This window comes from Drosophila subpulchrella, chromosome 4 (genome assembly GCF_014743375.2).
Source record: "Drosophila subpulchrella strain 33 F10 #4 breed RU33 chromosome 4, RU_Dsub_v1.1 Primary Assembly, whole genome shotgun sequence".
Taxonomy (NCBI): Eukaryota; Metazoa; Arthropoda; class Insecta; order Diptera; family Drosophilidae; genus Drosophila; species Drosophila subpulchrella.
In genome coordinates, this window is record NC_050608.1 from 1,031,179 (window position 1) to 1,055,245 (window position 24,067).

Here is a 24,067-nt window from a genome sequence, read left to right on the forward strand (position 1 = left end):
AAGTGATTTTTGTTGTAGGTGCTACGGTGGAACCAGTTCCAACCAGTTGCATGCTGGCGCCTCTGGAACAAATATCGCGACAGTTTAAGATTTCAGGATGTAATTTTAATAAAGAAAGGAAGGTAACTTCGGCATGCCGAAGTTTTTATATCCGTGAACCGAAGCCTGTAATTTGGGACAATCAATTTTCTCCAATATTCTACAATACAACATTATTAGTAATGCAATGTAGTTAGGGTATTCAGTTAAGTTGCAAAAGTGTAGTTTTTGGAAGTGAAACGACTTTTCATACCCTTGCAGAAGGTATAGTAAACAGTGAACAGTGAAGGTGACGTTTCCGACCCCATAAAGTATATATATTCTTGATCAGCATCACTAGACAAGTCGATCTAGCCATGTCCGTCTGTCCGTCCGCTTCTACGCAAACTAGTCTCTCAGTTTTAAAGCTATCGGGCTGAAACTTTCCCAAAAGTCTTATATCTTTTGCAGGTAGTATATAAGTCGGAACCAGCCGGATCGGACAACTATATCTTATAGCTCGCATAGGAACATTTGAAAAAAATTTTTTTTTTTAATTATATCTTTGGTGTTTTTTAACATATAACCTTCTAAGCTTGGAAATTACACTTTTTAATTATTTTTGAATTTCGAATTAAATTTTATCAAAATCGGACGACTATATCATATAGCTGCCATAGGAACGAACGGGAAATTGGTAGGAAAATAATATGAAACAAATTATAGCTTCGGTGTTTTTTCACATATAACCTCCTACGCTTGGAGATAACTTTTTATAATTAGCTCTAAATTTCGAATTTATTTTTATCAAAATCGGACGACTATATCATATAGCTGCCATATGAACGAGCGGAAAATTTGTGGGAAAATAATATGAAACAAATTATAGCTTCGGTGTTTTTTGACATATTATCTTATACTTTTGGGAATATCATTTTTTGTATTTTTAAATTTAATAAATATATCTTCAAGGGTATACAAACTTCGGCTTGCCGAAGTTAACTTTTTTTCTTTTGTGGTCGTTAGAGTGGGCGTGGCACTTTCACATTACAATCTTGCCGTGCGTACGAAGCGAAAGAATCTAAGCCTGAAATTCCAACTCTCTAGCTCTTAGTTTCCGAAACTTGGCTAGTGCTCCTGAATAAGATAACATAATTTATGCGGTCGAAAACGCTTCCTTCGACCTGTTACATACCTTCCGACAAATACAAAGAACGCTATAGTCGAGTACCTCTGTTGACCACTCCTGTTGACCAATTTAAAAACAAGGAAGAACGCTATAGTCGAGTACCTCGACTATCAGATACCCGTTACTCAGCTAAAGGGACCAAAGGAAAATGGAGATATGCAAGCAGCAAATGCGCCACCTACCGGCGGTAGACAGATTTAAGCGTTGTGGGCGTTAGAGTGGGCGTGGCAAAGTTTTTTTTAAATCAATCGATAGGTATTGACGAGGCTAATACATTTAAGTTAACATTTTTTATCTAGCATAAAAATTGTGAGCGCCACAGATTTGGGCGGTTTGTGGGCGTTAGAGTGGGCGTGGCATATTTGCGTAACAAACTTGCGCTGCGCTCAAGCCTACGGAATCTAAATCTGAAATCCCGGTTCTCTATCTTTGATATTTTCCGAGATATCCGCGTTCATATTTACGATTTTTTGAAGTTTGTGGGCGGTTTGTGGGCGTTATAGTGGGCGTGGCAAACTTTTTTTTGGGTCAATCGGTAGGTATTGATGAGAACAATACATTTCAGTTAAAATTTTTGTTCTAGCATCAAAACTGTAGGATCCACAGTTTTGTGCGGTTTGTGGGCGTTAGAGTGGGCGTGGCACTCTTTTGAAATAAACTTGCGCTGCGCAGGAATCTCAGGAATCTGCATGCCAAATCCCAGTATTGTAGCTTTTATAGTTTCCGAGATCTCAGCGTTCATACGGACAGACGGACATGGCTAGATCGACTCGGCTAGTGATCCTGATCAAGAATATATATACTTTATGGGGTCGGAAACGCTTCCTTCTGCCTGTTACATACTTTCCGACGAATCTAGTATACCCTTTTACTCTACGAGTAACGGGTATAATAAGTATGTCGCTGGATGGCGTTAGACTCAATTCATTTGGCACAGGTTTTTGCTAACAACTTCCAAAGGAATGATTTCATTTGGAAAATTGTTGGTTTCGTTAAATACTGAATTTTGCGTATTCTAGCGTTAGCGTTACGCAGGACAGTATGGCTATATCGATTCGTCTATTCAGAAAAAAACCCTAGAGATATGCAAGCAGCAAATCGGCCGTTTCAGAGAATCTGTGCTAGAAAATGTTTTAAGAGTGGCAGAAAGGATAAAGTCTATTACACAGAACATAATACTCTGAAAGGTTCACGCAAGTCATGGTTAGATCTACAATGATTTAATATTAGGGGAATGTAATTTCTTCTCAACCTGCATGGGACAGAAAAGTTTAGCTGGGTACCGAAGTCGAGGCTATCAATTTCACCTCGAATAAGGTTATAAATAAAGACTGTTACAATCAGCGCTCTGCGGTCTACTAGAACATGAAGGTAAAATGAGGGTTGCATCCCAGTTTAGGCGGCCTATGAAAGGTATTTATTAATATTACATTGTTTTGCTGTTAAGGTTGCTCAAGATAAATTTTTATCAATCTGTAACTCCTAATCTCCTCTTTACTTTTAATGACAAGGCCCCTTTTCTTTTTGTAAAGCCTACTACTTCAAATCACACATTTCTAGTTCCTGTTTTCTGACCCGTTACTTTTTAGGATTTTAGAACAAAATTCTTTAAATTCCATCCTTGGATGTACAATGTTGATTAGTGTCCTAAGGGCTTGTAAAATATTTTGGGGACCAACTTTTTCCTTGTATTTTTAAAGCCTGTTCACCACATAGAATTTTTTTGTGACCAGAAATCAGTAATCAGATTACTGAAATGTCTATAAGTGCTGATCGACTAAGGATATGTTGATACCTTAAGTGCAAATCTGTAGTAAAGCATCTCAGCAAATTATTATTTAATTATTATTACAAACCACGATTTTACAAATACCACTCGTTAGGATCAAAAACGAAGTATGCAGATATGCTTATATACGTCTATATTAGCATAATTTAATGCCCACAAGGGTGCACCTTTTAAAAAGATCATTTTGTTGTCCAGTGATATTTTAGTAATGCTCTACACTAATTAAAATATTTTTTATAGTCCTGTTGATTAACTGGCTTGGGCCTTACTCTGGTCGCTAAAAAGATTTTTGGGCAATAAAAAGGATTATAAAGACCGTGTGACTTGACGATTTTTTCTCTCTCGAAATGCAGTTTGTCAATCTTTTAGGCAAAATAAAAATTTTAACTGAAATATATTGTTCTCATCAAACGTCCCCGAATACCGAAACACCGAATAGGAAATAAATCAAAGGATAAGTTTTTAAGTTGCGGAAGATTATTTGTAAACCATTGGATCATAGTATTTGAAAACAGGAATTCATATTTATTGGGTACTTGTTTAAGATTCCTCTTCCAAAATTTTTCCAAATCTTCTGGAGCACTTTTCTCAAGCTTGATTACCTATGCCCTTTACATCGAACCACAAACAAAACTATAAATTCTGTGAGTCAAGTTTTTTGTTTTAAAAAAACATTTCTGTGACGTAACAGAATTTTTATTTATAGAAATCATTGTTTTATCATTATATGGCGGTAATCCCCTAATGAAACCCTATCTAAAAAATCTTAAAATTGGATACTTAGATACTTACCAATGGGAAATTACATGTTTACAGATTTTAAGTACTCAAATGAATTAAATATAGTTTAAAATTAAATGTAAATTCAAAGTTCTTTTATTTGCATTAATACATTTTATCATCTTTATGCCACACCTCTATTATTACTTGCTGCTTGGCTATCTGTTATGCTCATACAAAGTTTTTGTCATATGCACTTGCTTATGTTACTTCTTAAACAGTATAAGTAGATAAATATGCTGAGCTAATATTAAAAACTACATTATACTCTTCTCTCTGTAACATAGAAATACAAATGCATACTAGCGTGAATTCAATCATATCAAATAATATACATTGATCGATCGGTCTTTTATGGTTTTTAGCAATATGTTTACAGTTCTTTTGTGCATCGTCAGTGTATTCTAAGATATAAAATGAGAATTAAGGTCTAATGCTCTTTGCAAACGATAAAGCGCCGTCAAACTGTGTATCTTAAATTGTTTTAATTTTTAGAAGAGTCGAACATTTTAAATAATAACAGTTATTTGTAAGTGTATAAAAAATTTATAACAAAATCATTAGTACAATAAAACATATCTTGCGCTTAAGTCGTTTACAAAAAAAATTACCCAGAGTGCACTTTAACAAAAAGTTTGAAAGTTAACTATCAGAGAATGTTTGGTTATAATGGAAACATACTGTATGCCTTTATCATTATGATGTTTGCGTGAAAAAGAAAGCGTTGTTAAGGACGGGAATGACTTTAGGTAGGTTAGGGTGAACTTAGTAAACATCTGCTACTGTTTGCTGTCGCAGACAACGCGGCCGAATGCTATCAGAATTGTGAGCTGCTCAAATATAAAACTGTATGTATGTTATGTGTGCTGTATGAATATGTGTTATCCTAGCGATTCATTATATTATCTTGACTCTTGTCTTATTATGTAGTTAGTTACGGTTCTATTGTATGAATCTATGTATGTTGGTATGTAGTATGTAATGTTGCTTGTAAGTATGATATTAAGTAATTGATTAAGTAACAGTACGGTCCGGATTCATCATCCTGTCAAAGTTAAAACAGCTTGTAAAGTTATAAAATATAAAAAATGCTTTGTATCTTTATAAGCTATCAACACATTGACAGAAAGTCTTGGATACAGGCCTAAGTAGAGCAATGCATATTTTAAGGTATTCACTCATAGAACGGGACTGAATCTAGGTTTCGGCATATACCGTTGGATCGTAATAAATTCGGTTTAGTGTTCAGGTTTGCTGTGGCAGTACAAGAATACAATTCGCCCAGAGCTTAAAATGTCCGGAAATTGAAAGAATTTTAGTTGTTTAAGGCTGTATTGCAGTAGATAAACTAGCACAGGTAAATGGAAAATAACGCCAAACATGAAAAAATGACGAAGCTTACACTAAATACACAATAAACTTCTTATATTTCGGTTTAGTCGCAGCAAAATCAAAATTTTAGATTACACTCCACCGATAAAATACGGGATGTAGTCTGTTTACTGTCTGTCTTCAATTATAATTTGTAAATAGTTAACTCGCTGGGGCAAATTTTTTTAGCGACAGTATCAACACATGTTTTTCGTATTAAATTATACCCACGCTTACATAATCACGATCTAATATATTGAATTATTCACTATATATAGACTATGTATATAAATTGTAACCTTTTTATTTTCACACAAAGGTAGCACAAGTGCCCCAATATATTTTTTATATATTATTCGATTTTTAAATCTTCCCCTTACTTCATTCTGTTTTAATTGTTAGTTAAGTTATATTAAATTTACAAAGTTTATAACGTTTCACCTAAACATTTCTTGTATATAAGTAAGTATGTGTATGCTTCATGTATATACATATATATTTTATTTAATGTTAAGAATCACTTCTCTATACTGCTTGGTTCATTTACAAAATAAAATGGTATTATTTAAATAGAAACTTAAATAAAAACAAAACAAACAAGAAAGAACGCTATAGTCGAGTGCCTCGACTATCAGATACCCGTTACTCAGCTAAAGGGACCAAAGGGAAATGGAAATAAGCAAGCAGCAAAGCAAGACTGAAATGCGCCACCTACCGGCGGTAGACAGATTTAAGCGTTATGGGCGTTAGGGTGGGCGTGGAAAATTTTTTTTTTGGTCAATCGATAGGTATTGACGAGACCGATACAGTTCAGTTAAAATTTTGTATCTAGCATGAAAATTGTGGGCGCCACAGGCTTGGGCGGTTTGTGGGCGTTAGAGTGGGCGTGGCATACTCGCGTATCAAAATTGCGCTGCGTACAAAGGTTCGGAATCTAAATCTGAAATCCTGATTCTATATCTTTGATAGTTTCCGAGATATCCACGTTCATATTTACGATTTTTTGAAGTTTGGGGGCGGTTTGTGGGCGATAAAGTGGGCGTGGCAAACTTTTTTTTAAGTCAATCGATAGGTATTGATGAGAACAATACATTTCAGTTAAAATTTTTATTCTAGCATCAAAACTGTAGGAGCAACAGTTTTGGGCGGTTTGTGGGCGTAAAAGTGGGCGTGGCACTCTACTGAAACAAACTTGCGCTGCGTAAGAAGATCAGGAATCTGCACGCCAAATCTCAATAGCCTAGCTCTCATAGTTTCCAAGATCTCAGCGTTCATCCGGACAGACAGACGGACAGACGGACAGACGGACAGACGGACAGACGGACAGACGGACAGACGGACAGACGGACATGGCTAGATCGACTCGGCTAGTGATCCTGATCAAGAATATATATACTTTATGGGGTCGGAAACGCTTCCTTCTGCCTGTTACATACTTTCCGACGAATCTAGTATACCCTTTTACTCTACGAGTAACGGGTATAAAAAGAACATAAAACTTATAGTTGAGTTCTTTGAATTTCACCTTTACCATATTCAAAATACCTACTACGATTTTAAATATACATCAATGCATACTAAACACACATACATAAGTTTCATTTGATCTTATACGATTACATTTACATATGCGTAGTCATTCGCCATCTGCATTATACTGTATTTAAATAACTTATACCTATCTTACTACGTGCTTTTTAATAAGCGTTGCTAATAAATTTTTTTTAATTTCAGTCGAAATATTCTTCGTACAGGGTCTTGCACGAGAACATATTTAGATTAAGTATGTGGCTTTTTCCAACAATTTTGGAATTTCACATTTCCTGGGACAAGGAAAATTCTAATCCACCTAAGCCATTCCGAAGGCATGCTACTCTCTTTGTGAGACATTTTTTCCTATTTATGGTCATTTCTTCCAGTATGTCCCTAGATAAGACAAGAGAGTTTCGGAATGATCATTTTAACTGACAGTCACTCAGTCAGCTAAAGCTATAGCTGTAATGATTTGATAATCTCTTCATCGCTTTATAATTTCTGCATATGGGTATACACTTCATTTCTTGTATACCCCAATTATTGATTTCGAAAAAACCAGGACACAATTGTAAGGAGGACAGTAGACATAGTGGCTAGGCACTTGGTGGTGGTATGCATTCAGCACAATTGCAAGTGCTTTTTATACCTGGCCTTTTGCATTGCATCTGATCTGTTTTGCAATAACATTCTGCTATCCTCCTTCTGTTCTTATGCGGTATCAGTTATATCTAGACCACTATTACTAACTGTTAATTTACTTGATATATTTAATTGTTTTACTTATTAATTCTATTTCACCTTTCTCCTTTCTATCTGATCTATTATATTAAACTTTGAGTTAGACTAACTCGGTCAATTGCAATTACCTTTCCAAATCAATATCAGTAAGCATATCGTGTGATTCCAACCTTTCCAATCCAGTACTTTTTATCACTGTCAATATTAACATAATTTGAAAAGAGTGACAAAAGATATAAGGGATATTGGAATTGTTAAAACGTAAATGAGTAGGGGCACACAAAATCTGATGTTCATTACAAAGTTACTGGTCAAACAAGCTAGAAGCTGGACCTAAGTCTATAATTCCAGGCCTATATCGCTGATACGTGGTTTGTAACACGTTTTCCACTAGATAGTGGATACCGAGGATCGCAACAATGCTTAATACTAAAGATGAGTTTATCCAATACGCGGAAAAACAGCAAGATTGAATTGATGGCAGTGGAAAAAATGACAAGATCCAGATCCATAAGGCGAAAATGTGTTTATCTGCTTGCGCTGTGCCTCTGTTGTATGTTAGCTCCTCGTTCTTTACAACCTCGTTGGGATGTTTGTTGTAATGGTGGTGCTCATCTGAAATTTTTTTTTAATGTTATACGTTTAATTTTTAAAAAGATAAATCTTTAAATTATAAAGAAATTTTAACTAGAAAGGACGTTAACTTTATACACTTTATTCGTAGAGCAAAAGGGTATACTAGATTCGTCAGACAGTATGTAACAGGTAGAAAGACTCGTTTCCGACCTTATAAAGTTCATCAAGTTCACTAGATCTGAAATCTCGGAAACTATAGGAGCTATAATGCTGGGATAGTACTCAATTTTATTGATACGCCGTTAAATAAATAGCTTTGATGCCTTTCCTTAAATTTGCTGTTAAGTTGTAATGATATCTTGAGAAAAACTAAATTTATGAGCGTTGAAGTTATCTGTTCTCAGGGCTTTCGATGTGATAAACACGCTTCTAAAAATTCAAATAAAAAATGGGAGAACTGTATGGAAAGGAAAGGAAACGGGAGGGAGATGGAGATATGCAAGCAGCGGTTTGTGGGCGTGACAAATATTTTTTTATACTCCTCGAGTAAAGGGTATAAATATTTGCCTTTAAATATTTTACTAGCATTTCCTTTTCTCCTCTTCTGTTTAGAGTACACTACTGTACAGAAGAAAATTAGGCGGTTCTTTTCAAGATTATTCGACTGACCGAACGACCCTGCCAATTGTTTTCGCAAGACAATCCAATACACTAAAAATAAACAAGTTGAAAAAATCAAAAAAAAAAAATGCGGTAATATAAATGTAAATACAAATAAAAAAAATTGAAAACCATAATTTTTAACTTTTTTATCCAAAACATTTTACATTATTTCACAGATGAAATCACCAAACCCATGTCACGTGGTGACCTGTCATGTTCTGTGCCGGTCATCCCATACAAATGTCTATATGGAATTCCAATGGTGCGTCACTGGTGCCATATACACCGTCACTGGTGATTCACCTGGTACGCATAGTACGAAGAGTTGCAACTCCAAAAAGGTGTACTTATTCACTTTCGGTAGAGTGTGTACATTTCACAATATTATGAGAATGTTGTGAGTACCGTATATCCCTGGTCAGCAGTACCCACAGCAAACAAAAAGAAAAGCAACTAACATTTGGAATGTTTTCATCGAAAATTATAACTTTATTGCTATTAGCAAATTGGCGCCCTGCTCATATACACTAGCGCTGCGCAAGAATCTCTAAAATCTGCATGCCTAGTCACAACTTGCTAACTTTTAAAGTTTCCGAGTTTGGGCGGTCCCAAGTCCCAACGTTCTAGCCAGTATAGTTTTGCCGTCACCAGCACACACCCAAATGCATGGCGCCCAGTCTTGTAACAAAACATACATTGGAACAACGAAGCCCAAATTTAAAACAAGAATAGCTGGCCATAAATCATACATTAAAAACAAAAACAATATCATCATCAAGCACACTTAGTTTTTGATTCTAACGTGTGGTATTTGTGAAATCGCGGTTTGAACAAAATTACAGGCTTGCACCTTTTAAAAGGTAAATTTTGTTGTCCACTGTAATTGATCCGATCTGTGTAAAAAGATGCATTAGTTTAAAATACAACCTAACTTAATGTTTAAAGTTTACGTATCTATCCATTTTTTTGTTCGGTTTAATTCAAAACTTGGATCAAAACAGCGGATCAAATTTCCCTAAGAAAACTATATATGGGCTCACATCCCCGATTATAACCTCTATGTGCTAGTCTATAGACTAAATTAGCGGTCGGCGGCGTTCGGTCTGCTCGTAGAACAGTAGTCGTCACACACACATCGATAAGCAAATTACTCACAAAAATAAAAGACAAAATATCCAACCGCTGGACTAAATTTAAAAACCACAAAAAATTTTCAAGTTTTCAATTGTTTGAAGTCACTAGTTCTACAAAATATTTTCAATATATATACGGATAGAGCACCCCAGTGCTGGTTTGTTTAAGCCAAAAAAGATAAAGGTCAAATATATATTCTAAGCTTCGCAACGTTACCCTTTCTTTCTTGCTTTTTCTTTGTAAATGTGGTCAACATTTGTACTGTACGTACCATTTGGGTTAGTATTGCTGTTAACATTACCCTTGTGAGGTGGGTAGCTGTGCTGCGTCGGTACATTATTTATCCTGATCCCTGTTTGGATGTGGTGATGTCCGGGATAAGCCACGTTCATTCCGCCGCGTCCTGGTTGTAGCATGTTGATGTTTCCATGACCATGTCCAGGAGTTAGAATAATGCCTCCACCATTAACAACTCCAGGACCAGCGGCGTTGGTTCCTGCATTGTTACCGATTATGTTTGGTTGAATCGGTATCCGGTTAAACTGATCAATGTTTGAATTAATAGCAGTTGCAATGCCATTTATATTGGTATTGCCGTTGATTGGATTGATTGGTATTCCAGCGGATTGATGTCCTCCAGAAATTACGCCTCCATTTATACCAATATTGGTTCCAATAGCAATGTTATTGCCTTGGCTATGGACATGACTGTCATCATTAGCTGCTATATTGACATTAATGGCTCCTCCAGTGTCTGCACCTGATATAGATTTGCTTATCGCAGTGGTTTTGTTCTTGTCCTCGGCGGCACAACACACTTTGAAGACTACTTTCATATTGTTTGTGGAGCATCGACCTCCAATTCGACGATATAAATCATCCCTAGATGAAGTTGCTAAATGATGAAAAGATAAACAAGACTTATTTGTATTTGATCTTTGAATGGCAGTAATATAACCGAACTCACAAATGAAGTAATAATCATTTCCAGGTAGGAACTCCAAGCCACCTGGCTGCGGTGTAAATGGCCGGAAAGTTATTGTAAAAAACATTAATTTCTGAGGTTTATCACATATAGCTATTACTCGCGGATCTGCATTTGTTATGCGACATGTTTCATACTCCACTTTAGACACATTGTAAATTATATATTTCTCTGTTTCATTTTCAAAAGTTCCTGGCTCATATACTGGGCATATTATATGCACCTGATCAAACTCAAATGCAAGGTTGCCCTTATTAACATCGATTATATGATCGGTATTATCAATCCGAAATCTGTGGATAAGAAAGTGTAATTAAATAAAAACATTATTTTTAAAACGAGAAATTACGCTATAGTCGAGTGTCTCGACTATCGTGCACCCGATATTCAGCTATCCAAATTAACTTACTCACTAATAGTCCGACAGTGCCGGGAGTTGTTGACAAATGGAATAAAATATAATGTGCACACAAACATCTACATTATATCTACACCCTTTTACCTTCCGAGTAACGGAAATAAATAAAGATGATTACGCCCAAAGGTGAATGTGCTTAATTTGTGACCACCTCGATATTACGACTCTCTTAAATATATTTTCTACTTACATGCTGTTCGATGTATTCCAATGCATGTAGAACGTTTTGGCGCAACTGGACATGGTTGATAGCAAAACCGTTTCCATACAAATTAAAGTCAGCAAAGTAACAAAAGATGTTGCGCCAAACGTTGGTAATGGAATCATCATTTTGCATCTCACCGCTGAGGCCGAAGGCGAAGAATAGGAGCGGGTTCTGTTTCTAATCCTGTTGTTGCGGCAACTCTGGCTTTTTGTAATTTGGTTTATATGTGGGAAATGCTGTGAAGTCTTTACTCCTATTTCTGTAGAAGTTCCTTCACATTTTTTGACTGATTCCACTAATGCCGATGAATTCTCTGCGGATGGATAAATATCACTATCACCTGATGAATCTAGCGTCGAAAAGTTGTTGGATGTTTCGAGCTTGCTTTTGCTTTTAGTCTTTCGATGCATAGCTGGTTGTTGATTATTAGTCGTCGCTGGTGCCTGATTCCGTGCTCTCGGAATACCCTCAATATTCGCTGACGCGTACAGCTTGATGTTCAATGGGCTCCCAGAGTACAGCTGTACTTTATGATGCTTCTGCTGGCGACGCGTTTTGCAATTTGGGAGGGCTAACAAGAGTGGTTGCTGTGAGTCGCCAAGCACTTTAGTGGAAGTTAATCGTTTGTTGCAAACCACCATACTGCACCGTTGATTACTATCTTGAATCTGTGACTTTGACCACACAGTAAGGCGTAGCTCTTTAACCCGTTCTTGCATTCCGATAGCAATTTTCTTTTAGATGTTTATATCCTGGATAGCTTGCTGAATGCCCCGATCTGTACAAGATAGCTGAGTCCTACAAATATGATGACTGGTTTACAGCTATATCCGTGTCGTCACATACCAGTGTGTGTCTTGCTCCATCTGCAACGAGTGAAATAATAAGTAAACAAGGAAGAATGCTATTGTCGAGTACCTCGACTATAAGATACTCGTTACTCAGCTAAGGGAACAAAGCGAGATTATAATGCGCCACCTACCCGCGATCCCGTGACGGAACAAACTTGCGCTGCGCAGGAGTCTCTAGAACCTGCAAGGGTAATCCCAGTACTGCAGCTTTTATAGTTTCCGATATCACAGCGTTCATACGGACAGACGGACATGGCTAGATCGACTCGGCTAGGGGTCGGAAACGCTTCCTTCTACCTGCTACATACTTTCCAAAGAATCTACTATATCCTTTTACTCTACGAGTAACAGGAATAACTATTTTTAAAAAAATTTAGGTACAACGGGAAATAATTGCTCATATTGATCGATTTTTTTTAATAACACCCTGGTTTTAGCAATACGCCAAAAACATAATATTAAAAACTTAAGCTCTGGAAGACTGACACGGATTTCAATTTCCTAAACATAAGTTTCCACTTCTAAAAAATTTTTACAGAATGTTTGTTCTATCTTAGATTACTCTGTTAACTTCCAAAAAATTCTCGCTGATTAAAATCCGCCAGCACAAAAAATATAAGCAGAGATTTTTAAAAAATTATTATTGCAGACACTATAAGTTTTTTTTGAGAAACCTAGCATCAAAAATTCGACATTATCAATAAGTAACCTAAATGGGTTAAGAAAAGTTTTGTATTATACAAACGGAATTTAAATGACCTTCCCATCGATGCCAACATGTACATGAAGTTTAAATTATGAGTACATTTAACTTTTGTTTTGTCAAATTATTTATGCCCACTAGTGTATTTTGGGAGTAATGTGACTACTCGTCAGATGACAAACTCGTCAAATCTCACATATAGTCGACTTCCTTTATCGTGTCGACAATGTATTTTGCTTTTAAGTCATGTTCATCAGCTCTTTTATTCTTGCAGGGACTTTTTCAAGGACTCGAGAAACCAGCTCAAACATTTGAAAATAATATTTCGTTTACTAGATCTTTCTCTTCTGTGTTTTACGGGTTAGCTATACAGAAATCCTGGAATCTGTTATCGAATCTGAATCTGTCTTAACGAGTAACAGGTATATGAAAATTTGGAAGGATTAGCCTGAAAAGCTTTTACACTGCGCGAAATATTATCAATTGTTGCTAGTTATATTCGATCGTTTCTGTGGGAGCAAAGGGTTTATACTATGTTTATGTTATGAATTTCATGCACTCTGCAACACTTGAAATAAAAATAGACCCTATTCATACAACACAGCCAGAATCATGAAATGTTATCAGTCGTGCTATTATATTATTTTAAATTCAATAGATTTTTATAGAGCAATGTAGGCTGTGCCTTCGTTCTATGTGCTCGTAGTCCACTGTACATATTTCTGTTTTGATTGACTTGTATGAATGCGAATTAAATGAAGGAAGAAACCGAAGTGCAAATCTGCAGTACAAAAATAAAATCCATAAAAACAATTGGTTTGGGAGAAGGAGCGGTGAAAGTGTAAAAGTGAAATTTTTAACTGTTGTGACCGTTAGGGATTAAAGCACAAGTTCATTATTCTAGTTGTATCTCACGTAAAATACGCGCCGAGTGACACTCCATTTGTTAAAATCCGATACTCCGCCTAAAATTTATACGCCAAAAAGATTTGGGGGACTTCTAAAAATGAAAATTTTATTTTGTTTGTCCCAAAACGTTATTTTAGGGTCCTGGAAATTTAAGATGATGTTAAACAGCTTAACACAAGATACTTTAGTTCCGTCTCATTTGAAATAACTCGACTTTGGCGGGTGAACGAATGAGAAAAATTTATAAAGTGAATTTATTTAGTACATTTTTAGTAATTCATTTCCGTCACAAAAGTTGATATCAGAACCTTTGTTTGTTGAAGGTGCGATCGTCGCTAGATTTTTACCTCGTTAGGAGGTGTTTTTGTTTGATCTAATTTTACTTATACATTTCGAACTTGATTCTATTAGCGAGTTAAGTCAGGCTCTCAGGTTACTCGTTCGTCAAAATGAATATGCCCATCAACAACTGAAGAACAGTTAACTGCTTTCGGGCAACAGCGAAATACTCGTACTTTATTTTTTTGTATGTTACTCGACACGATAATTGATGTCGATCACAATATTCTCGAATGCAAAGCTAGCTGTTAGTATACAGGTACAAATTAAGAAATAGTTAATAAGAATTAAGATATTAATTAAGTGGTCGGAGAGATTTGGAGGAAATATTTATATATCGGTTAAATCAAAAATTATGAAGTGCATTAACGAAAAACAGCACCACCGTTTGCCAACTTTAATGGAAATTACGGCCATTATAAACGATTTATGGCTGCCTTTACAAACTTAGTACATAATGACCCCTCGCTATTATTAATTAATAAGTACAATTATTTGTTAACCTGCCTTTTAGACACACTGTGCCTGGCACAGCACTTAGGGGTTTAGATCCAAAATTGGTAAACTTTTGCATCTTTCCAAGTAACAGAGGAAACTTATCCAAAAACTCTTCTATTATGAACATTTTAAACGTTCATCCAATGTCAAAATCAGATCCATCATCGCACCGATCAATTTTACACACCAATACTGCTCTTAGGAAATCATTTAACTTATTGGGATCAGATACTGAAATATTAAAAGTTGTTATCCAACTCGTATTATCTGAATTGGATAAACAAACTAATTTCTCACTACTAACATGGGAGCAATGTTGAGTTATTCTTAGCCGGTTTTTTTAACCACCGAAAAAAACACGGTTAGCCTTCAACTGGCGGATGCGTCATTTGTAACTACCCAAGCTGCAAGGACATTAATCACTCACTTGAAACATGCCCATCCTATTTAAGATGAGTTAATTTGGGGATCGCTGAAGCATACTCAACAGGAAATATCAGGAATTGCCAATATTTGATCATCAATGAAGCTCTCAGTAATTGCAGAGTTTAAGCCTCTCATATGTGCCATTTTCTTGGTCTACTCAGCAACAGTTACTCCAGCAACATCTATTAATTTTCGTTAGATCCTGGCTTACAATTCCTGATAAAACCCCAATTTGGGTGGTTCGCAGGCGGTGAACTAGTAAGATAAGTCGTTGCTATCTTGCTCGTACCACAGGGCTGGAAGAGGCATTACATAGGTTTTGGGACCTCCGCGATAGATAAGAAATTGCTTTAAAAATGGTAGTTTTAAGAGGTAGCAAATGTAGTCAGAATTGTAGTGAAACAGTAATTGATATAATGCTTGATCGAATTTCTTCCTATAGCAAAATATTGAGGGTATTCCTTAGGCTTCCTGATCGGAAACTTAAACTTAAAAAAGTCAAGCCCATACACATCTACACTTCAAACACAAGAATCGATTCTTGAGATTGCATTTGAAATTCAGCGTGAAAGATATTCTACAGAGATGGCTGCATTAGAGCACAATAAATGTCTGAGTTCTGAACTTCAAGGACTATCCCAATATGTCCAAAACAGAGACTCAAACTGGCTCTTTAAACTTGGTGCGTGGCTTATCCAAGGCGCCAATCTTACCCAAAATCGGGGAGCAATTACTCGGAAGGCAAATGCATGTCGCACCTAAGGACAGACGGACTTATCCAGATCGACCAGTCTAGTGATCAAGAACACCTATACTATACATATATATTATATACTCTATGGAGTCGGAAACGTCTCCTTCGCTGCGTTCTAAGCTTCTGACTAATATTATATAAACCTGCAAGGGTATAACAACAAAATGGATTTGATCGTTTGCTCGTTGGCGAATATTGTCGGTTTCTCAACTTTCATACAAATTACTACATTACTACATTGCGTGTGTGTACATATATATTTACATACATATATACAGGCATATCACTTCCTTGGGGATGCTGATCAAGAATATATAAGCATATACTATACTATATATACTACTATATATTACAGACAGCAGGATCCACCACATTAATATTTCATATTTGTATGTAGGTGCAAGTTGAATTGATGTTTTCATTCATAACCGATTAAAAGGTTCTATTAATTTTTTCCTTAAAGTCCTAAAACATCACAATGGAAAGATATACGAATGCATATGTATGTATACAGCAAAAGAGACGTTTTCTGTATACATACACAGTGACGACACAGTCCCCAGTGGAGAAGGAATCAACTCAGTATGTATGTATACACAGACATCTCGACTTTTGAGCAAGCATTCTTATTTGCACTTAAACCAAATTAGTTTGAGGCTGTTCGTAAAAGATCAATGGCAGGCGTAAAAATTAGAAACCAAAAGTAACACTATGTCACATAAATTTTTCGGTTTAGGTACACTTTTTAACCAATTACATTTTTCACTTGATGTTTAAATTAGGTCCCGAACAGGTTTGCGTCTGAAGGGAGGTACTCGAAAACAACTCATTTTAACGGCAAGTTTTTATAATTGGATTACATACAATTATTTTGTATAAATAATGTATTTCTAGAGCTATTTTATTTATAAAAAAAACTTGTCTAGAGCTGGAACAAAAATCGATGTTTATTCGATGCTATCGATGTTTGGAACAATTTTGTGGTATCGATATTCACGAAACCATCGATTATTATCATGGTTTTCAATGCTAATAGCCTCATCGCACAGAAACCAACCAAGTGAAACAATTGAAACAGAGCACATTCGGCATCCGATAACAGCAGACGTGAACAGCAGTTACCGTGGCTTTTTAGAAAAATAAGATTATAACTTTAGTTGTAAGGTTAACAAGTGTAGGGTGGTACCAATGAAATCACACAGGCCCTATTCTGCGTAAGTTTCTTATGTGCGTCAATATAAATTTTACCCATATTCTTTATAAATTTGGTAACGAACATAGTTTTCATAATAAATTATAAATTAAATAATTAAGTGATTGTTTTATTGTACTGCACTATAGTGATTCTTAATTTTTAACGGTTTCAGCTGCGCTATGCTTCAAAAGGCTTACATATATATATAAAAATGTTACAGCCGAAAGTTGTGTGTAAGTACACACAGGATAAATCAAATCAAATGAGAGTTGTTCCTGAGCATCGTTGGACAGTTAGTCGGGAGTGGTAGATGAACATTTGCTTGCCGGAAGTGATTGGAGAACTTCGAACTTTGGTGTTTTTTAACATATAACCTCCTACGCTTGGAAATAAGATTTTTTAATTAGTTTTGAATTTAATTTTATCAAAATCGAACGACTATATCATATAGCTGCCATAGGAACGATCGAAAGATTGGTGGGAAAATAATATGAAACAAACTATAGGGGATATCAATTTTTGTATATCTAGGAATTTCGAATTAAATTTAATAATTATAACTGCAAGGGTATACAAACTTCGGCTTGCCGAAAATAGTGCCTTTCTTGTTATTTTTTGTTTTCAATCCGCTTTTTCACGAGCGCGGCTAACAGCGTTCATTGAAATGCACTCTCTAAATCAAGTATTTTTTCTGGTATTTCCTTAGCTCATCTCAGTACAGCGCTAAAACACCGACTCGACAAAAAGCGTAAGCCACGTATTTGCCTCTCGCTCACCTATGGTTAGCTCGCGGTTTTCGTCGATGTGAGTACTAGCCCTTCACTTAAAAAAAAAAAGTTTCACTTGTCAATCACCTTGTGAATACGGCGGGACATGTCACCTTGCACGATTGAAGAGCAAGTGACACTCCATATAGACAATTGTATGAGATGCCCGCTTTTTCACAAGTAAAAATTCAAATAAAAATGTTTTGAAGCCACTCGGGATTTCACTTGTTCCTTATACTCATTTGTAGTACGGCTTGTCACCTGCAGGTGACACGTCCCACGTGAAATCACTTGTGAAATTCAGAATATTTCCAATGAGTTTTCACTTATGAAAATATAGAATTTAAAATACATACATTTTTATTTACTTTTAAATTCATTTTAATTAAATTGTGTTCATTTGGTTTTCTGTTGAAGGACAATTATTGTTAGTAAGCCTAGTTTTATGTTTCCTTCATTTGTTTTTACATTGGACAAAACCAAAAAAATGCGTTTTACTTGTTTATTTGTATATTTACCTTTTAGAGCTGTGTATAACGGAACCGATAAAACATCTTCAAAATTTACGTACTTTAAACTAAGATCAAAGCACAACATCTTAAACTTAATGTAAAACTTACCTGACTTTATTTGATTCAATTTAAGGAACGAAAAAAGTAAATCTGCTGCGCACAATTAAAATGGCTTGCTTCCGTCTTAATAACTCAAAAAGAATGCACCAAGTCTTCTTGAGTAGAAAACACAATACGAATTTTTTAAAAATGTTAGTATTAAAATGTTTTAAATACTTAAGCTAAATTTAACGGACTAAATTTCTTTAACCTAAATAAAAAATTATATTGTAATAATAATATTTAATACGTAAACATAACATTATAAGTAGATTCAACTTACTTAATTTTACTATAATCAAATTAATTTACTTTTATAAAACTATAGTAGCTGTTTTTTTCGATATACTCCTTACAAATTTTGCACCGACTTCTCTGCTGACGTCAACAGCGGCACAGCGTTTTAGGCACAAAAAAAACAAAAAAGCTTTTTGACTTCAGACATGTCACCGCGTCTCTACTGCAGAACTGAACGGTAAAGCCTAGTACTCAGATCGGCTAAGAGTTTCCAAGTCGAAAAATCTTATTCTTTGTAGTGTGACCATTCATGTGGCATGGTCTTACTGTCAAGCAGCTGGGTTTGTTGACAAACGGAAAACAAATCAATTGGAGCAATTTAAAAAAGAAGAGTCTGCTGGAACACAAAGAAATACAAGTAAAGGGAATGTTCAACGAATGTTTTTATTTTTGTAGTTTAGTTCATAGTTTAAAGCTTCCTTCTCGTCCCACCGATGCCTCGCCATCTTCCCCGCGGCATCTGTAGTACAGCTCCGCTTCCAAAAGGTATATTGGACCTTGAGGAAGTGGGAGCGTGATTTGGAACGGGGTTGTTCTGTTGATGCTGCAAACTGGCAATGGCTGGTAATGGCTCCTCCAGCTGTCCCTTGGCGGGCGTCCTTTTTTCCAGAACTTACTAGCTTTGCGAGGACACTCCCGGCAGAATGTCTATATAGGGAGCCAAGTTCCACTCGGCATGTTCCTTACCACTGGAATTATCTAGTAAATCTCCTCCAGCACTTCATTTATTCTGCGAATTTGCCCAGTTGTGGTATTGGTTCCTGTCGGTGAAATCCAACAATAATGGGCAACAGCTTGGATTATACGTGCTCTCTCCCTATGGTCTCTTAATAGGCCGCTGCCGACCGCTGTCCTAAACCAACAACAATTTTCTTGTAACGCGCCATTAACGTCCAAATGCATATCCTTCCCAAAAAAATTCCGAGCCGCCGAGTACAAATCTCACCTACACTCGTAATAATACTGAATAAGAATACTGAAATACGGAATCGATTGGCGTGTTCGTTTCGTTTCTTTTTGGCACGAGTATTTCTTAGGAAGTAGGTCTCCCTCCTCTGTGTGAAAAGGGTATTAAGTACTCCCGCAATACGTGTTCTTTGTGAACACTATATAAGCTGCAGCTGATTTGCCGGTGTAAATCGACTTTCGATACTTCTTGGAAATATCGGTTGCGTCCAACGTTTTGGTTGTATTAGCCTACTGAAACGCTAATTTAAAAACATTAAAAGAGGAACTTGGCTATCAGCATGGCGTTTGCCAATATTTCGAGGCGATTCCTTGTTCCGGGGGTGTCCCACTTGAGGCTGCGGCCGCAATTTGTTCCAGCAGGCTCGACCGCGCTAAGGTAATGAGTATCTGCTTACATAATGCGCAAATATGAGACTTACTCTTTTTTTCTAAACCGTTCTTATCCAAACACTCTTTTTTAGTGGGCATGAAAGTCGCCGCGGAGCTGCGAAATGGTATCCAGACCCTGAGTTCATGAAGCAGTTTAGCGGCCCAGTGATGTATCCAGATGAGGTGACATCGCTCTGGAAGGTGCCCCCATGGAACAGTTAGTTGCTAACCTATCAAGCTAACCCGTGGCCTAACGCTTTGAATTCCCTTCTCTACTAGGCAAGGTGACGCCTGTCGAGAAGTCTGTGCGTAACTTGACTCTAAACTTCGGCCCCCAGCATCCCGCGGCCCATGGAGTCTTGCGTCTAGTGCTGGAGCTGGATGGAGAGGTAAGAGCTGGTAACTGCAGCTCTACTAGCTAGATCTACATCCCACCGTCTTATTTTTAGACTGTGATGCGTGCCGATCCGCACATCGGGCTGCTGCACCGCGGCACTGAGAAGCTCATCGAGTACAAAACGTACACCCAAGCATTGCCCTATTTCGACCGGCTAGATTACGTATCCATGATGTGCAACGAACAGTGCTATTCTCTGGCTGTGGAAAAGCTTCTCAACATCGAGGTGCCCCTCCGAGCGAAGTATATTCGAAGTAAGTAGTAACTAGTGGCGAAATAAGGGGATCATTGCAATCGCAAGTTCGTAAGGTAATGGGATTTAAAGCTTCTCACAGAAACCGCAGAGCACCCATTGGGCGTACTTTTCTTAATATACATTTTAGGCGACTTAGCGATTTCTGTGGCACCCCTGATTATTCCATAAGGCAATTTATTCCCATTAAGACCGTGGATTCTTCTGGTTAAGATAGTCTCTTTATACTCCAACAACTAAAGAAATAACGAAGATTTGTAAAAGACAATACAAACCAAATCCCTGTGGACGGAAGTACAAGTATTAACTAAGCGCACTGGGGAAGTTTGCAAAGGCGAATAATAAAGAACATGAGAGAAACAGCTATAAAGCGAACATATTCTAGGGATTCTAAGGCAGCGCATGTTTGTCTCAGCGGAGTGGCACGCCCATAACGCTAAATTCGGTCTGGCCCCAACATTTTTGAAGATTTCGTATACCTTGTTAGTTAATTAAAATAGATTTGATTGATCAATACATATCTGCATTCCAATATCCTTACCAATCTAAAATCACTTACAGATTCCTCGGTATAGAATACAGAAAACCGATGCTTGCCGACATTTTAAATTATGTGGCCTATATAATTGGATTCATCTTACATATTTTTGCTGCTCTAGTGTGCTCCAGTTTTCACTTCATTTTACGTTTTGCGTTTTAAGAATAACCTTATTTTTTAATTTTTAAGTGCTCTGGTTTTCGGAGAGTCTTAATTATCGTTTCGTCATCGGAATGTTTTATTTTCTCACCGTTTCTTCCTACTTCGACAGCTGTTAGTGTATATTACGATAAAGTTATCGGCATTTGAGAAAACAAAACTTGTGGCTTAGGAATATAATTTTATATTATTCCTTTAAAAATGCATAGCGATATTTATTTTCAAGGTGAGATCGATTGCTGCTCCGATTTGAATAATCTTTGTCATGTAGAACAAAATCTCCTTTGAATTTTTAGTAAATATTAAAGAATGTGGGCGCTAGACAGGTTTTAGTGTTACAGTAGTTTGTGGGCGTTAGATTGGTCGTCTGATTTTTTAACAATTTTATTAAAAATTCTGAAATATTAAAATAAAAAATCATATTCCCAAGAGTGTATATGCATGCAGATTCAATCGAGATTGCTAACAACATGCAGCAAATCAGCTAGTTGGCGCTGTAGGCTAAATGGCGCAATAAATAAAGAAGATAAGTTGCGCTAGGTGGCTATAGGCTAGGTGTGCTAGTGAAAAAGTAGAGTTCCTTTAAGCATATCTCCATCCCTCTCCCACCCTCTTAAGCTGAGTAACGGGTATCTAATAATCGAAGCCATCGACTATGGCGTATATATATATATATTTACTATAGTTCTGCTGAGAGCTGTTGCCCTAATCAATATGAAGTGATATTTACTATATAAAAGGCTATGCTATGCCATACCCTTTTACTCTACGAGTAACGGGTATTACAAGAGATAACGCTATAGTCGAGTTCTTCGACTATCACATACCCTTCACTCAGCTAAGGGAGCGCATGGCAGATATAAAAGCAGCAAAGGGACTTTTTCCGAGTTTGCAGGGCGCCACATAGTGGCGACTATATTATTTGGTCATAACTCCTTAATGAACTGACACTTTGCAGGAAGTGTGCTAAAATCATTCTGGCGCTCGAATTAATTTAGACTTTTTAAAGTTTAAATTGAATTTTTGTTAAATATAATCAATACCGACCTACATGCCAAACATTATTCAAATCGCACCATCCAATTAAAATGAATAAGCAAGTAGTGGAATCTCTCTAGTGGAGTAGCGGTTGTATAGTGGTCTTGACACTCGACTTTACCATTCTCGCTTATCTTTTATTTAAGTACGGTAAATGCCTATAGAATTGTAATTATTTTTTCTAAAAATGATTATTTATAAATTTTGTAAGCATCATGAGCTAAAGTACTCCCTTTCGTATGTTGTATTCGATCCAGCTCTGTTTGCCGAGATCACTCGAATTCTAAACCATATAATGGCTGTCGGAACACACGCCTTGGACATTGGTGCTCTAACGCCTTTTTTTTGGTTGTTCGAGGAGCGGGAGAAAATGATGGAATTCTATGAGCGAGTTTCTGGTGCCCGAATGCATGCTGCCTACATCCGTCCTGGTGGCGTGTCATTGGTAATGCACTCGCACACATGTTAGAAATAAATTTATTTATTGACGCTCTATTGCAGGACCTGCCTCTAGGCCTAATGGACGATATCTATGAGTTTGCATCAAAGTTTGCCGAGCGTTTAGACGAAGTGGAGGATGTATTGACCACGAACCGAATCTGGGTGCAGCGAACCGAGGACATTGGTATTGTAACGGCAGAGGAAGCTCTGAACTACGGTTTTAGCGGCGTCATGTTGCGGGGCTCCGGTATAAAGTGGGATCTCCGCAAACAACAGCCGTACGATGCGTACCATCTGGTAGACTTCGATGTGCCTATCGGCACCAAGGGCGACTGTTATGACCGATATCTCTGCCGCGTCGAGGAGATGCGCCAGTCGCTGCGAATAATTGATCAGTGCCTAAATCAAATGCCTGCTGGAGAAATCAAAACTGACGATGCTAAGGTAGCACCCCCCACTCGATCCGAAATGAAGACGTCTATGGAGGCTCTTATCCACCATTTCAAGTTATTTACCCAAGGCTATCAAGTTCCTCCCGGAGCAACCTACACGGCAATTGAAGCTCCAAAGGGCGAATTTGGGGTTTACCTTATATCAGATGGATCGAGCCGTCCATATCGCTGTAAAATCAAAGCCCCGGGATTCGCCCACTTGGCAGCTTTAGAGAAGATTGGAAAGCAGCACATGCTTGCTGACGTCGTTGCCATTATTGGTACTTTGGATGTAGTGTTTGGGGAGATAGATAGATAAATTTTTATTTTTCTTAAGGATGTGCCCTAATGAAAATGCTAATAAATATTAAAACCATTGATACGTTCGAAACGCAATTCGTTTGTACTTTTTTAGAACACTGAGGGACCTCTTTAAAATTTTTGCTGAATCACAGTGACAGTCCACGGAGTGACAAATCACACAGGGAGTGTGCGCGAGGAGACTACTATATACAGCCGCAGAATTTAAAATATGCTACGATAATCGTATCGAAACTGGTAACAGACTGATCAAAAGGTATATATATTACAAATCTTTAAAAATTGGAACTAACAAAACTGCTAGAAATTAAAAAAGAACGTAAGATGTTGGTCATGGATATCGCCTTGATTAAAACATAATCTTGATTGGAGCAACGGATTTTAAGTTTTTCCCCAAAA

At 36.9% G+C, this 24,067-nt stretch overlaps 2 protein-coding genes across 4 annotated transcripts; one reads left to right on the forward strand and one right to left on the reverse strand.

The window, feature by feature from the left end:
• Window positions 1-6: 6 nt before the first annotated feature.
• LOC119563161 lies at window positions 7-16,828 on the reverse strand. Of its 3 annotated transcripts, none has more exons than XM_037876441.1 (5): window positions 16,640-16,828; window positions 11,388-12,268; window positions 10,762-11,072; window positions 10,066-10,689; window positions 7-62 (listed from the first exon to the last, which is right to left on the reverse strand). In XM_037876441.1, exons 2-5 carry the CDS (start codon window positions 12,119-12,121, stop codon window positions 22-24), a joined length of 1,710 nt encoding a protein of 569 aa, XP_037732369.1. In that variant the 5' UTR covers window positions 12,122-12,268; window positions 16,640-16,828; the 3' UTR covers window positions 7-21. The 3 variants fall into 3 exon arrangements, with proteins under 3 accessions (XP_037732369.1, XP_037732352.1, XP_037732361.1); XM_037876424.1 differs by lacking the exon at window positions 7-62 and adding an exon at window positions 6,514-8,036 and having other exon boundaries at window positions 16,640-16,827; XM_037876433.1 differs by lacking the exon at window positions 7-62 and adding an exon at window positions 6,514-8,036 and having other exon boundaries at window positions 16,747-16,762.
• Window positions 16,829-19,913: 3,085 nt separating this feature from the next.
• On the forward strand, window positions 19,914-23,743 carry LOC119558078 (NADH-ubiquinone oxidoreductase 49 kDa subunit). The gene is made up of 6 exons (XM_037871299.1): window positions 19,914-20,097; window positions 20,183-20,307; window positions 20,370-20,479; window positions 20,540-20,741; window positions 22,733-22,920; window positions 22,977-23,743. The coding sequence occupies exons 1-6, from the start codon at window positions 20,000-20,002 to the stop codon at window positions 23,664-23,666; spliced, it is 1,413 nt and encodes a 470-aa protein (XP_037727227.1). The 5' UTR covers window positions 19,914-19,999; the 3' UTR covers window positions 23,667-23,743.
• Window positions 23,744-24,067: the final 324 nt, after the last annotated feature.

Excerpts from the sequence above, each read along its gene's own strand:
- LOC119563161 (XM_037876424.1), bottom strand. The coding sequence starts at position 12,121 with ATGCAAGAACGGGTTAAAGAGCTACGCCTTACTGTGTGGTCAAAGTCA. Across the intron at positions 11,073-11,387 it reads TGGAATACATCGAACAGCAT|ATTTCGGATTGATAATACCG; the intron begins GTAAGTAGAAAA and ends TCTTATCCACAG. Across the intron at positions 10,690-10,761 it reads AAATGATTATTACTTCATTT|CAACTTCATCTAGGGATGAT; the intron begins GTGAGTTCGGTT and ends TTCATCATTTAG.
- LOC119558078 (XM_037871299.1), top strand. The coding sequence starts at position 20,000 with ATGGCGTTTGCCAATATTTCGAGGCGATTCCTTGTTCCGGGGGTGTCC. Across the intron at positions 20,098-20,182 it reads GCAGGCTCGACCGCGCTAAG|TGGGCATGAAAGTCGCCGCG; the intron begins GTAATGAGTATC and ends ACTCTTTTTTAG. Across the intron at positions 22,921-22,976 it reads GTCCTGGTGGCGTGTCATTG|GACCTGCCTCTAGGCCTAAT; the intron begins GTAATGCACTCG and ends GCTCTATTGCAG.